This window comes from Mus caroli, unplaced genomic scaffold (assembly GCF_978045245.1).
Source record: "Mus caroli unplaced genomic scaffold, Mus_caroli_1 scaffold_9, whole genome shotgun sequence".
Lineage (NCBI taxonomy): Eukaryota > Metazoa > Chordata > Mammalia > Rodentia > Muridae > Mus > Mus caroli.
Genome location: NW_028227264.1, coordinates 65,253,346 through 65,267,588, shown reverse-complemented (window position 1 = coordinate 65,267,588; position 14,243 = coordinate 65,253,346). Strand labels below are relative to the sequence as shown.

The window sequence follows — 14,243 nt, the reverse complement described above, 5'->3', positions numbered from 1 at the left end:
TTCTTTCTTTTTAAAAGACCAAGATTTGTAATGTAGCCCAGGCTGGCCTTGAGCTCTTGGCAGTCCTCCTGCTTCACATTGCCAGATGTTAGCTTCCACAACTAGTAAAAGCTCCTCTTCAACAAGTGAAGGTTGGGGCTGGAGAGACGGCTCATTAACAGTGCACACAGCTCTTGAAAAGAACCCAACATTATTCCCAGCAGCCTCAGCTCCAACTCCAGGGGTATCCTACACCTCTGGCCTCAATGAGCATCTGAACTACTTGCACATACCAATACACAGATACACATACATACATACATACATGTAATCAAAAATATAAAATTAAACCTTTCACTTTTTCCCAAGAATGAATAATGCTTAAAGTAGTAGCCATTGTCCGAAAGGTTATATTCAAACCAACCATTGATAAAAATAATGCTTTTAAGAATGAAAACCTGGGGCTGGGCTGTGGCTCAGTTGGTAGACTGTTCACCCAGCATACAGAAAGTCCCAAGTTCCATCCTTTTATCTGGGCAGAGGCACGTAGAGCTTTGTGTTTAAGGCCAGCCTGGTCTATATAGAGAGTTCCAGGACAGCCAGGGCTACATACTGACATCCTTTGAAAAAAAAAAAAAAAAAAGAGAGAGAGAGAGAAGGGGAAGGAAAGAAGGTAATAGGTAGATTAGTTATGGATAGATAAATAGAAAGGTAGATAGGTATATACATACATACATACATATGTAGATATATAGGCAGGCAAAAAAAAAAAAAAAAGAAAGAGCCTCTTGTAAATTGCACAAAAGGGGTTCAGATTTTCAACAGAGTCTATTTAGGCAAGAAATACACAGAAAAGGATTTTGGCTCCAAAGATATACCAAATCAAAATAGTAAATTAATAATAAATTTTATCCTCCCAGAACATTCTTAATCAAGAGTCCTAATATGTTACAGTGTAACAAAATGCTCCCAAGCAGTTGCCTAGAACAATCAGAGTCTCCTTTTGGCTCAGAATGTAGGGTAACTGGGCTCTGCAAAGTAGTTCTGTTTAGGGTCTCATGCAGCTGTGCTCAGACAGCAGCTGGGGCTGGGGCCACACCCCCACAGAAGAGCTCACACGTGTCAGGGCTTGGAAAAGCTGAGCAGCAGGTGTCTAAAGCAAGGAGGCCTCTCAGACAAGCCTGTGTGTCCACTCTGTATGGCCCTCAGACTCCGAGGCGAGCTGGAGTCACCTGGCAGCTGCGGTTCCCACAGCCAGTGTCCAACAAGACGCTGGCAGAGGTCCCACTGTGTGCCTTCACCACATTGTTGATGGTGATTTGTGGAGGCAGCTACAAAAGCCTGGGAAGTTGAGGGGAGGGAGGAAGTCATGAACCAACCTCGTGGGGCTTTGTATGGGTTTAAAATGAACGAGCCAGTCAGCCAGACAAGCGTTCAGTGCTGTGTATGACAGGACTGTTCCTCTCCTTCCTAATAACAACAGCCAAGTGCCTACAAGAACTAATAAGCAAAATGGCAACTTATTAGCCAAGAAATATAAAAATGTTAAATCCTAAGGGGGGGAAAATCAGACACTATAAATCAGTGCCTGTTTTGAGCTTGTGTTGTAGAGGTACAGTAGACAGTGGTAAGGATTAAGTTGTTTTGTTTGTGTGTGTGTATTGTTTGGTTGGGGTGGTATTATTGTTTGTTTAGTTTTGATTTGCTATTCAATCAGAAATAACACAATACTCTTATTTTGAAAAACTAAGGTGGGGGAGGGTGTGGGGGACTTTTGGGATAGCATTTGAAATGTAAAATAAGAAAATACCTAATTAAAAAAAAACTAAATAATACAATGGGAAACTCTCTAGAAATGGCAACCTCTAAATTTTTTTTCTGATAGTTTTTCTCATTATACAAGAATAAAAATACTTGGCAGTTAAAAAAAAGAAAAATTTAAATGACATAAAAGCCTGCTTTCTGTGACATAGAGTTGTCTGGGGACTGTCAACAAGGAGCAGAGGACCTTGGCACCAAGCACGAAGACTTAGTTACATGGTAGATGTGCCTTGAAGATCACACGTAGCCAGACATGACCATGCATGCATACCCTTAGAGAAATGTAACTTTTTTTAAACATGGGGACAGATAGCACTGGATGAGTTCATGGTTAAAAGCAAACACTGCTCTTCCCCGAGGGCTCCAGTTTATTTCCCAACACACAGGTTGCTCAACTCATAGCCTTCTGTAACTCCTGCTCCACTGGATCTGGCGCCCTCCTCTGGCTTCTGTGGGCACCTGCACTTACATGCACATGCCCACACAGACACAGACACACACACACACACAGACACACACACACACACAAAGTAAATTTAAATTAATTTTTAAAGGCCTGGTGGTAGTGGGCGGCTCACACCTTTAGTCACGTCACAGTGCTTTGGGAGGCAGGGGCAGGCAGATGTCTACAGAGTAAGTTCCAGGACATCCAGGGCTACCCAGAGAAACCCTGTCTTGAAAAACCAATAAATGAATAAAGTAGTTATAATAGTAATCTTTTTAAAATAAAATAAACCCATTCACATACATGCTGACACTTCTCATAGAGAGTATGGCTTCATCTAACCATCTCCCTGGCGTCCCTGAACTTCCTCCCATCCGCCTCTGCTGCCTTCCACATTCAGGCTTGCTTCTCCATAGGATGCACTGTCTCTAACTGTTGGAGGAAAACAAGGGATTCCAGCCAAAATAATGCCTGGTCCTCCTTCCAAATCCTTCCTGACTTCTAGCCTAGATGCTTGGCAGGTCTAAAATTGCACTTGCCTGATATACAATTAAAGTCATTTATGTTATTATGAGAGTAAAAAGCGCATTAGCAACTGTTCACGGTTTGGATTGTAAGTCTCAGATTATTTGTGTCCCAGGAGAGCTGACTAGTGACATTTACCCCATGTCATTTTCTTGACAGAAAAATCCATCTCTACTTCCTCCTGGGCCCTTATCTTCTGTTCCTTATCTTTATTAGAAAGGGATTTAAAACCTCCCGAGGCCTTGTAGCTGCACTGGTCTCCACTGGCCCCTGTCTGGCTTCCCCCTTCCCTCTCAGCCTCTGGTTTTGGTTTCAGCATTAATTGTCCCCCAGGGTTTGTTAGAGATGCACATCTAGGCCCCACCCCAGGGCTGGTGAATCACAAGCTTCAGGGTGGAGCCCAGCAAGGGTGAGGGTACTGACTAGTTATCCTGACAGGACTAGCTGGTGTGTGAGGCCCTCACCTTCAGCTGTGGGGTCCTCTTGCTCCTGATTCCCAGCCTGGAGTACATCTAGACCTCTTAGATCAGCCAGCCCTCCTGGATGTTTGCATAGCGGTCAGACATAAGTAATTAAGGGTCCACATAACAGCCTGTCAGCTGGCCCTGTGGTCCCTGGCTGACCTTGGTGCTGGGTGTCTCCTCTAAGATCTGTCTTATGGCTTGTGGTTTCTTCCAACTGAAACCTCCCGGGCCTCATCAGCGCTGTAAGTGCCCCAGTGAACTCACTTTCCCAACTCTAAAGTCTTTGGGTCTTTCTCAGGTTCCCCTGTCATTCCAAGTTGACCAACAATGGATGAGTTGGGGAGAATATTTGGTCTTAAAGTCAAAGGCACAAATGGCAGCCTAAAACACACCTTAGGGGTTGCTAACAACTCTAATAGCTAATCTAATCCTCTTCTCTGGTGTGTGTGTGTTTGTGTGTGTGTGTGTTTTCTTGTTACTGTTTTCAATTTTTAACAAGTTGTGGGTATTAGCCACGTTGGGAATTTCTAGGAGATTCAATGTCATTGTTGTTTGGTTTAGTTTTTGATATGTGTGTCTGTGTGTGTGTGTGTCTGTGTGTGTTCTCTGTGTGTGTCTGTGTGTCTGTGTGTGTTCTCTGTGTGTGTCTGTGTGTTGTTTGGCTTTGTTCTTGATTGTTGTTTCCATTTAACATATTGTTTTGTTTTTTTCCAAGACAAGGCTTTACTGTGTAGTCCTGGCTGTCCTGGAACTCACTATGTAGACCAGGCTAGCCTCAAACTCAGAGATCCCCTGCATCTACCTCCCCAAGCTGGGACCAGAATGTGTGTACCACCACCATACACATGGCTCGGTTTGGCTTTTTCAATCTTATATATTATTATTTTATGTGTTTGTGCACTTAGGGGTCAAAGAACAACTTTGGAGTCATCCTCTCCTTCTACCTTTTCCCGTGCCATCTCAAACTCAGGTCGAGTCACCTTGGCAGGCCTGGTTTTGTTGTTTTGACACAGTTTGACCTTGTAGCTCAGGCTAGCCTTAAACACACATCAGTCATTCCCTGCTTCCTGAGTCCTTGATGCCACAGGTGTGCATCACAGCAGACTATGGGCTGTGTGTTCCTCTAAGGCTTTCTACTGTTTTCCTTTGAGGCAGTGTCTCTCCCTCAACCCAGGGTTCATGTATTTCTGCGAGGCTGACAACCTGGAAGCCCCCAGACATCTTCTTGTCTCTGTGTGTGCCTCCCACACATACATACACACACAGCAGTGGAGTTGCAGGCTCCAGGGGGCCATGCCCAGACTTTTACTTGAATGCTAGGATCTGAACCCAGCTCCTTTTGCTTGTACAAGAGCTCTTACCCACTTTTTTTTTTTTTTTTTTTAGAATTAATTTTTTTTATTAGGTATTTTCCTCATTTACATTTCCAATGCTATCCAAAAAGTCCTCAATACACTCCCCCCCCCCCACTCCCCTACTCACCCACTCCCACTTTTTGGCCCTGGCGTTCCCCTGTACTGGGGCATATAAAGTTTGCAAGTCCAATGGGCCTCTCTTTCCAGTGATGGCCGAATAGGCCATCTTTTGATACATATGCAGCTAGAGTCAAGAGCTCTGGGGTACTGGTTAGTTCATAATGTTGTTCCACCTATAGGGTTGCAGATCCCTTTAGCTCCTTGGGTACTTTCTCTAGCTCCTCCATTGGGGGCCCTGTGATCCATCCAATAGCTGACTGTGAGCATCCACTTCTGTGTTTGCTAGGCCCCGGGCTCTTACCCACTCTTATCCCCAGCCCTCTGGCTTATTTTTTAAATAATTAAAAAAATATATTCCTAGTGAAATAGGAACGGACTACTGGACATGGTATTACAGCTATGAATTCCAGCCCAGCCTGGACTACAGAGCGAGACCCCGCTCCAAAACGCATTAAGTAATGAGTAAAACCAATCAGGGAGATGTTCCTGGAGGAAATGAGTCTTGCAATCTTTATCTAGAATAGTGCACAAAGCAAAAGCTCACCGGGAATGGCCAGGAAGACTTTCCAGAGCAGGAGAAGAGATCCCTGAGCCCCTCCCCCTCCCAAGATAGACCCTCAGTGCCCAGCAGAAGAGGCAGGTTCCCTGGTGTCGTCCGACTAAAACGCTGGTCCTGTCCATTTGATTAGCCTATGGAATTCCACTGAAAGATGGAAGTGAGCAAACAGACGAAGAAGCGGAAGGGCCATTCTCCGATGACGAGATGGTGACTCACAAGGCACTGAGGCGATCCCAGAGCATGAAATCTGTCAAGACCATCAAAGGCCGCAAAGAGGTCAGTGTGCATTGGGTAATGCTTTTCCTGACGATGTGTGCGAGGAGGGATTTCCTCCTACTTTGTCATCACAGCTGTGAAGTGATCAGCGGACGAAGGATTCAAATGAGAGTGTAGCGTTATAGTTCAAATTCTTTATTAAAAGCAGGTGCGTTAGGGATCTCTAGGGACAATTTTTTTTTCCTGGAAAATTTGAAATAGGAAACTTTTTTTTTATCTTGTGCTCTACATAGAAAAAGTGGCGTTCCCACATGGCAAACCCCACGGTTATTGTAAATCTCTATTGCTTTCTCTGTGCCCGAGCAGAGAATGCTGCTGACAAAATTAACTGCATAGTTTTGCTTTCAACAAGCCCTATGTGATGATCAAATAGTAGCCATTTACCTGTAAGCACACGGTGTCGTTGGGCTAAGAAAGTGAAGGAGGAGCCAGGCTCATTGACTGACTTAGTACTCAGCAAAACATAAGTATTAAGTCGGTGTCTTTATCTATGATTGATAATGTCATGTGCTACACACACCCATCACATCACAAGCTACATGTCTGTGGGAGTTCTTAGTAAGGAGGTTGCTTGCCAGGGAGTTGCTTTGATGACTGGTTGACTGGTTGGTTGGTTGTTTGGTTGGTTGGTTGTTTGTTTGGTTGGTTGGTTGCTTGCTTGCTTGCTTGCTTTGATGACTGGTTGACTGGTTGGTTGGTTGGTTGGTTGATTGGTTGGTTGGTTGGTTGGTTGATTTTTGATTGATTAATTGGTTAGTTGAATAATTGACTTGGGTGCTGTATTAGCAATTGAACAAGGACCCCATGCAGGGTATGCAAGAACAACACTTCCGAGCTACATTAGCAACACATTTTATTTTGAGGTAAGAACTCAGTAAGTTGTCATTCTGTGGCCCAGGCCCAGGTAGATCTTGAACTTACAGTCATCCGGCTTGGGCCTCCCAAGCAGCTGACAAAGAGGCTGATTCTTTATGTCAGATGAGTAAAACCGTTATTATGGCGACGAAATATTAAACTTTCCTAATTTTAAAAAGTAGTCAGTCCGTTTAGTTTTGTTTGTTTTAGTTTGGTTTAGCCAGTAGACAGAGTAACAAATCCTTAATGGCTTTTCCATAGTCATTTTGGCTTCCCTATTGTTAACCCTAACACTTTTCTTTCTTCAGGTGCGGTATGGCTCACTAAAATATAAAGTGAAGAAGAGACCACAGGTGTATTTTTAGTGTCTACACCTCACCCTTCCCAGGACGAATAAACCGCTAACAAATCAACTTCATTTTCTAACCTGATGTATTCAGGACTTAACACTTTAAATCTTCAGATTGTGGCAGGGATGGGATTTACACAATGACTTTAAGTGGTCTGTGTTTCTTTAACAATTACTTTTAGATGTTTAACTGCTAAACTTAGTTATGTAAGGTTTGTAAATGTACGTGTAGATAACAAAAGTGACCGAGAATCACGTTCCTGATGTCAGCAGCAACACTGAGCGCCGAGGGTCTAAGGATAAAGCCTAGACCCAGGGCAGACTTCAAAAGTCTCTGCTCCAGGACACACCTGCCTGCCCTTCTGGTGTTGCATTCTGTTTGAGTCATCTTGCCGCACGCATCTATCACAGGAGAGTGGTGACAGCCCCTGAGGAGCCAGCGTCATTACCATAGGAGGGGGCTGTGTCCTTTCCTTAAGCCTTAGATGCTGAAAGTTTGTAAAACAAATTATTTGAAAACCAGGTGTCCACATAGCACTTTCCTGGCTAGTTTTGCACACTTGAAAATTGTTTACTTATTTTACAGCTGTACATTTACATTTTCCTGATGCTGTCTGTTTTGTTGTCTGTCATATTCCGACATGTCAAGATCATGCCTTGAAACCACATCATCTCCTTTTCCTATGGGTTTGTTTCGTTTGGTAAATTCATTCAGCCCATATAGACACATAACTGTTAAGTTTGTATTCTTTTGTTTTGTTTTATTGAAGTAGGGTCTCTTCCCTGATCCTCGTCCTGCTTCCACTTCACCATTGCTGGGATAACAGGCGTTATCACACTTGGCTCATTTTAAATGCCCTTCAGTTATATTCCAGACATCTGAGAAATTATCTTAAACATTAACCAGTTTCCATCGTTGAATTTGATGTGGTTTTTCTCAACAGCAAATTACATTATTCTAGGTTTAAAAAAAAAAAAAAAAGCTTTTTGGAGCTGGAGAGGTGGCTCAGAGGTAAAGAGCACTGGCTGCTCTTCCAGAGGTCCTGAGTTCAAATCCCAGCACCCACATGGCAGCTCACAACTGTCTGCCTTCCAGCTCCAAGTGATTTGACACCCTCGCACAGATATGCGTACAGACAAAACACCAATGCACATTAGATAGAGGTAGATAGATAGATAGATAGATAGATAGATAGATAGATAGATAGCTTTTGTGGAAGCGACACAGACCAATGTAACACTTAGTGTTTTCTAACTCGTGGACTTCCCAATGCCCACACTGGGCTCCCGAGCTTGGCAGAGGCCTATGCTGCCTTACAGACCCGGCAATACTAACATCTTTTAGATCTTTTTCTGCCTGAGATTATTCTCTGAAAATGAGTGTCAGGGTAAAACACAAACACCATTGATGCTACATAACAGGCTTCCAGAAAAAGGCCATCTTTTATTTTATTTTATTTTATTGGGGTTTTTATGAGACAGGGTTTCTCCGTATAGCCCTGGCTGTCCTGGAACTCACTCTGGAGACCAGGCTAAAGGCCTTCTTTTTAATCTAAGATTTAGAGGGATTGAACTAGGCTCCTTTTAGGTTGCCCTACTAACTGGGCATTGTGGACACTAAATCATATTAGGGGTGATGAATAATCAAATTTTCAATATCAAACAATGCTTACATGGGGGTGCCTGAATGGCATCCACACACAATGTCCTCTTGATACTACGAATATTTTCTACACTGAATCACATTGTTAATATTTTTAACACCAAATAAAAATTCAATCTTGCCGGGTGTGGTGGCGCATGCCTTTAATCCCAGCACTCAGGAGGCAGAGGCAGGTGGATTTCTGAGTTCGAGGCCAGCCTGGTCTACAGAGTGAGTTCCAGGTCAGCCAGGGCTACACAGAGAAACCCTGTCTCGAAGAAAAAAAAAAAATTCAATCTTTTTTCTCCCCAATTTAATCTTGTATCTCCATCTGTTTTGCTTTGACTAATAGCCTCTTCGTTTCTAAAAGGATTCTTTAATTCCTATTCAAACATCTATAAAGTCCCACAATAAATTATTGGACAGGGTGTATTCATTTCTCATGAACCAGACCTGCTCTGAACCAATGCAGTGCGGCATGGGTGGTTTTCCCTTCAGAGGCCCTGTTACCTGATTTTTCCCTGCAGAGGCCGTGTTACCTGATAAGGCGATTTGATAAGTAGAGTAAGTTACTTTGTCTCCATGGGGACAAATTGGCAAGATTGTATCATTTTCAAGTCCAGTCTCACTCAGTATTAAACTTACCCTTGGGAGCTAAGGATAGACACCATGCTTGAGGTACACAAGGCCTTGAGTTCAATCCCAGAACCAAAAAAAAAAAAAAAGATAGTTAAAACAAACTTATTATTATTTAATGAGTTTGTATACTATTTGTTTCTTCTTTTGAGTTTTGTTTGTTTGTTTGAGTGGAGGGTGTTTTGTTTTGTGAGACAGAGTCTCTCTGTGTAGCCCTGGCTGTCCTGGAATTCACTCTGTAGGTCAGGCTGGCCTCAAACTCACGAAGCTCCACCTGCCGCTGCCTCCCAGATGCTGCCATTAAAGGTGTGTCCCATCATGCCCAAGTTGTTTTGAGACAAAGCCTCACTCTAGCCAGCCTGAAATGCACTGTGTAGCCCAGGCTTGCCTCCAGTCTATGGTCACTCTGGATGCCTCCGCCTTCTAAGTGCTGAGATTACAGGTGTGTGGCTCCATACCCTACTTCACAGGCGTTTTAAATTGGGAGAAATATCACGTTCTTAAATCAAAATTCTCAAGCAAAGATACCGCCTGACTCGGAGCTAAAGCTGGCTGACCTGCTCACTGCCGTTCACCCTCCCGGTCCCTGCTCAGGCTTGTCCCTGCTGTAGGCATGCTCATATACCCTTGATGACTGTCCTATATCCCGCTTTGTTTCTGTCCCCATGGTCTCATGTCACAGCATGCCCTTTTCATTGAACTCTGTATGCTGAGCTAAAGCGCTGTTTTGTTCTGTTTCTCTTAAAGTGGACCGGGGTCACCTTGTTTGTTTCTGCTTTTGAGCATGCTGATTTTTTTAAGAGATGTAAGTTTATTCATAGACCACAGTGCCTTGACTTACCCACACTGCCAACTGGAGCACCAGCATGTGATGCACAAGCCGGTTTAAGGCACTGTTTCTCTCTGCCTTTTGACATTTATCCAAAAATTATAGCCTACTAGCATTTTAAAATCTTCGTATCCAGTGGTTCGGCGTGATCACTAATAGTTAACATTCCCCATACTTAACTTGTTTAAGTATAAAAATTGATATGTCTATACTGTGTCTCTTTTCTTTTTCCTTCCTGGTATTAAGAAGAGCCATAGCTGGAGAGATGGCTCAATGTTTTAAGAACGCATACTGCTCTTACAGAGGACCTGGGTTCAGTTCTTAATGCCTAGGCCAGGGGTTTAGTTCACTGCAGCCCGCAATGCCAGCTCCTGGAGGGGGGGACGACACCCTCCTCTGATTTCCAAGGGCACCTACATGCACGTGAACATTCCTTCTCACGGATACACATACACACATCATTTGAAATTAAAACAAAAAACCCTGTGAAAAACAAAAAGGAACCAGAAATAAGCTGATTACTAAATAAACAATTATCTAAAGCCACCTCAGTTCCCCATAGGTCCCCTCCACACACACTGTGTGTGTGTTTTCTAGGGCTAAGAAAATGAGATCTTGCTATCGTTTCTAGCAATAAACACTTCAGCACATAGAGGGCTGGGTCAGAACTAACTCCTCATGTGTTTTCAGGGATCTTATTCCGTGTGTCACCACCAAAGACTTCCACAGTGTTATCAAGTTTGTACATACTCTAAAATGACGTCAGCCCTCGGCTACATCGTCGTCTTTCTCTTTTGTACTCTTGGAAAGATGCCTGAACCTTTATGGTATTACTGTAATACTGTCTTATATTAACTGTAGGGTTTTTTCATTGGAATATTGTCTGCCATTGGAGGAGGGGGGCAGACAACGAATGAAGATCTAAATAGATCTAAATACAGAACTCTGAACACAAATTCCAAAGCCGTGTCTTCTGACCTCTCCCTTTTAGGTTGATTTATTTGTGAAACAGGTAAAATTTGAGAGGGTCATTGTTTTGTGGTTTGTACTATTTCTTAAGAAACATACCCTAAGATTAAATTTTTCTGAAAAGAACGTATCTTTTTTTCCTAAGTACTTCTCAGGTTAGTCTTTTAGTGGTAATTCTGCCGATTAACCTTGACTTAACATTTTTTTTTGCCTTCTAATATATTTTTTTTAACTCTGTGTACTTTAATCCTTTACGCGGAAGTAATTTTATAAAATCTCTGTTAAATCTCAAACCCTATATGTGGGTGGCTCTGCATGTGTGTTTGGGGAACTTTTACAATAAAGTAAACTCATTTTATTAGTGGCAGCTGAGTATTTTTTTTTTCTTTATGTGTCTGAATATGTATGTTGAAGTCTGTGAATTGATGTCCTTTATTGTTCGTTATTAGTAACAGACAACATATCCATGTCCTTCAACTTGCAGCAAGTCAGGACTGTTGTTACTTTCTGTAAAGCTTCACTTGGGCTGAGGAAGGAGTCCTGGGTTGTGAAGTCTGGATGCTAAGACAGAGAAAGAAGCAGGACAGACACCACAGGAGCTTTGTCACAGTGATTGACAGACTGTCTTCAGCATCGAGTGTTAACAGAAAATTCAGGTTTGTGGATGCTGGAAGTGTTCAGGAGTTCTGTCTGTCTGAAAGGCAGAGGAGGTTTGTCTGCATCGGGTTTTAACTTTAGAGATAAATCCCGTTCTAAAAGCTCCCTTGTGCTGGGTGGTGGTGGTGTACTCGGGAAGCTGAAGCAGGCAGATCTCTGAGTTCAAGGCCAGCCTGGTCTACAGCGTGAGTTCCAGGACAGCCAGGGCTATTCGGGAGTAGCCTTGTCTTGAAAAGAAAAGAGAAAGGAAAGGAAAGGAAAGGAAAGGAAAGGAAAGGAAAGGAAAGGAAAGGAAAGGAAAGGAAAGGAAAGGAAAGGAAAGGAAAGGAAAGGAAAAATCCCTTATATTGCTTTATTATGCTATGCAGTATATGTTCACTTTCAGATAGCATTGAAAATAGCGTTATAAATTACAGTTCTTAGTCTTTTTATCAGCCTTATCCTTGTCATGACCAAACAGGACTATAAATTTAAACAGAAATTCAAAAGTACACATTGAACTTGTGAAGTACTTCATTGATGTTTGTTTTTTCCCTTGGGGTTTTATTTTCCCTTGAAGTAGTTAGTTAACTGTCCTTACAGAGATGTGTGGAAAAATCACACTAGGGACACGTTGTTCCCGGAAAGTATTGTGTTCATTTATCTGCTCATCAATCTATCTTAGTCTCGAGGCCAGCCTGGTCTATGGAGCGAGTTCCAGGACAGCCAGGGCTACACAGAGAAACCCTGTCTAAAGAAATAAATTGCTTTTTAGAAGACAGTTCTTTGAATTGGAATTTTAATTACCTGCTCTGTAGGTTACTAAAGAAGCGTTCTCAACAACAGGAACTTCAGGCACCAGGCATGTATGTAGTATGTGTATGTAAATGCAGGCAAGACACTCATATGTTCTTTTTAAAAAATGATTTTTAAAGGAAGAAGAACAGGAAAAGGTGCCATATTTAAAAAGGGAAGAAGGCCAAGCATGATTGGGAACAACCTTAATCCTAGCACCAGAGAAGCAAGCTGATCTCTGTGAATGAAAGGCCGGCCAGGACTGTATATTTTGTTATTTTATGCTATGATGGTATTCTGTTGTTTTATGCTAATCAATTTATCATCACTTTCCATGCATCCAGTAGCATGCATTGGTTGTCCAGTTTGTACAATAGTATGGCTATGTCTCAGCACAGAGCCTGCATCCATGAAGACAGAATAACAATTTAAAGGAATTCTTGCTTGGAAAGGATGAATTCACTATTATCAAATCAATGTCTGCACTATTCTAGGATTTTTTGTAGATCCTTGAATAATTCATTTGATTCTCTTGGAACAGATTTTTAAAGCGATACTCTTACCTTCTTACCTTTAGCTTTTTGGGGGATGGGGGTGGGGGAGGGGAACTAAGATAAGGTTTCTCTGGTATCTTTGCCTGTCCCAGAACTCTCTCTGTAGACCAGACTGGCCTTGAACTCCAAGGGATGAATCTGCTTGCCTCTACCTTCTGAGTGCTGAGATTAAAGGCATGTGCTACCAAGTTAAAGGCTTTACTTTTGACTCTTAACCTCTAGCACAGCGGTGAGTCTTTTGGCTCCAGAGCATATTCCAAATCTGAGCATCTCACTCAGCTCTCCACAACTTCCTAAATTCAGGCCAGCCTCCCCTCTCACTGAGAAGGATCTGTGTGTGTGTGTGTGTGTGTGTGTGTCTATGTCTCTGTGTGTGTCTGTAGCTTATGGAAATCTGTCCTCTCTACCATTTGGTTGCTGACAATAGGACTCTGGTCCTTAGGCTCAGAGACAACCACATTTTACTTACTGAGCCATCTCCGGATCTCCCTCCAGTCCAGGAACAGAAGAAATGTCACTACATTTTTAGTAACTTTGCAGATTTTCACCATGACCTTCAATGGTCAAGTCCTCTGGTACAGTGAATTTCATGTTTTCAACTGACTCCTTTGGAGAATACGAACAGAGAAGGCTGGGGAGAGAGGAGGTGAAGATCGGGGATAGGCCTGGGGTAGGGAAGAGAGTGTATCCCCTTCCAACTGCCAGGGTCTAGAGCAGAGGAGTGGGGAGTTAAGAGGATGGGAGTGGATGATTCTCTACTGTGATGCACCTTCTCAAACTCCTTGAGACAGGTTGGGGGCATCATGAGGCCAGGCCTAACTTACATGACCTCAAACCTGAGGGATGAAGAGGGTCATGGTTCTACCAGCAATCATTAGTAGGTACTCTGGATTAACTAGAGTTCACCAGAAAAACACTAGCATTAGAGAAAGAAACAGGAAGGAGGGAAGGAAGGAAGGGAGTACATGATAGATAGATAGATAGATAGATAGATAGATAGATAGATAGATAGATATCATTCATACACACATAGATTATAAGTAATTGGCTAACCTGATTCTAGAGGATGACAAGATCAAACTTCACAAGTCAGCTTAGTGGGCTGGAGGGCAATGGAAGAGTTAATTCTTTGGAGTGCAGGTGCATGGTGCTGAACACAATCCCTTTTCTTCTGATTTGGATGAGGCCCACCCGCATTATGGAGTATAATCTGAGCGGCTATTCATTCATGATGTCATCTTGAAAATGAGGATTAAAGCCAGGAGTAGCTGTGCATGTTTTTTGTTTTTGTTTTTTTTTTAAGATTGATCAATTTCTTTATTTTATATGAGTACACTGTCACCCCCCCTCACATACACCAGATGGGGGCATCAGATCCCATTACCGATGGTTGTGAGCCACCATGTGGTTGCTGGGAGTTGAACTCAGGACCTC

At 42.8% G+C, this 14,243-nt stretch overlaps 1 protein-coding gene across 1 annotated transcript in view; it reads left to right on the top strand.

Annotated features, from left to right (window-relative positions):
• Window positions 1–11,191, top strand: part of Reep3 (receptor accessory protein 3) — a 90,643-nt gene extending 79,452 nt beyond the window's left edge. The window contains exons 7-8 of the mRNA XM_021173853.3: window positions 5,399–5,544; window positions 6,708–11,191. Of these exons, the coding sequence (XP_021029512.1) occupies window positions 5,399–5,544; window positions 6,708–6,764 (203 nt within the window). The 3' untranslated portion in view covers window positions 6,765–11,191. The remainder of the gene's footprint in view (window positions 1–5,398; window positions 5,545–6,707) is intronic.
• Window positions 11,192–14,243: the final 3,052 nt, after the last annotated feature.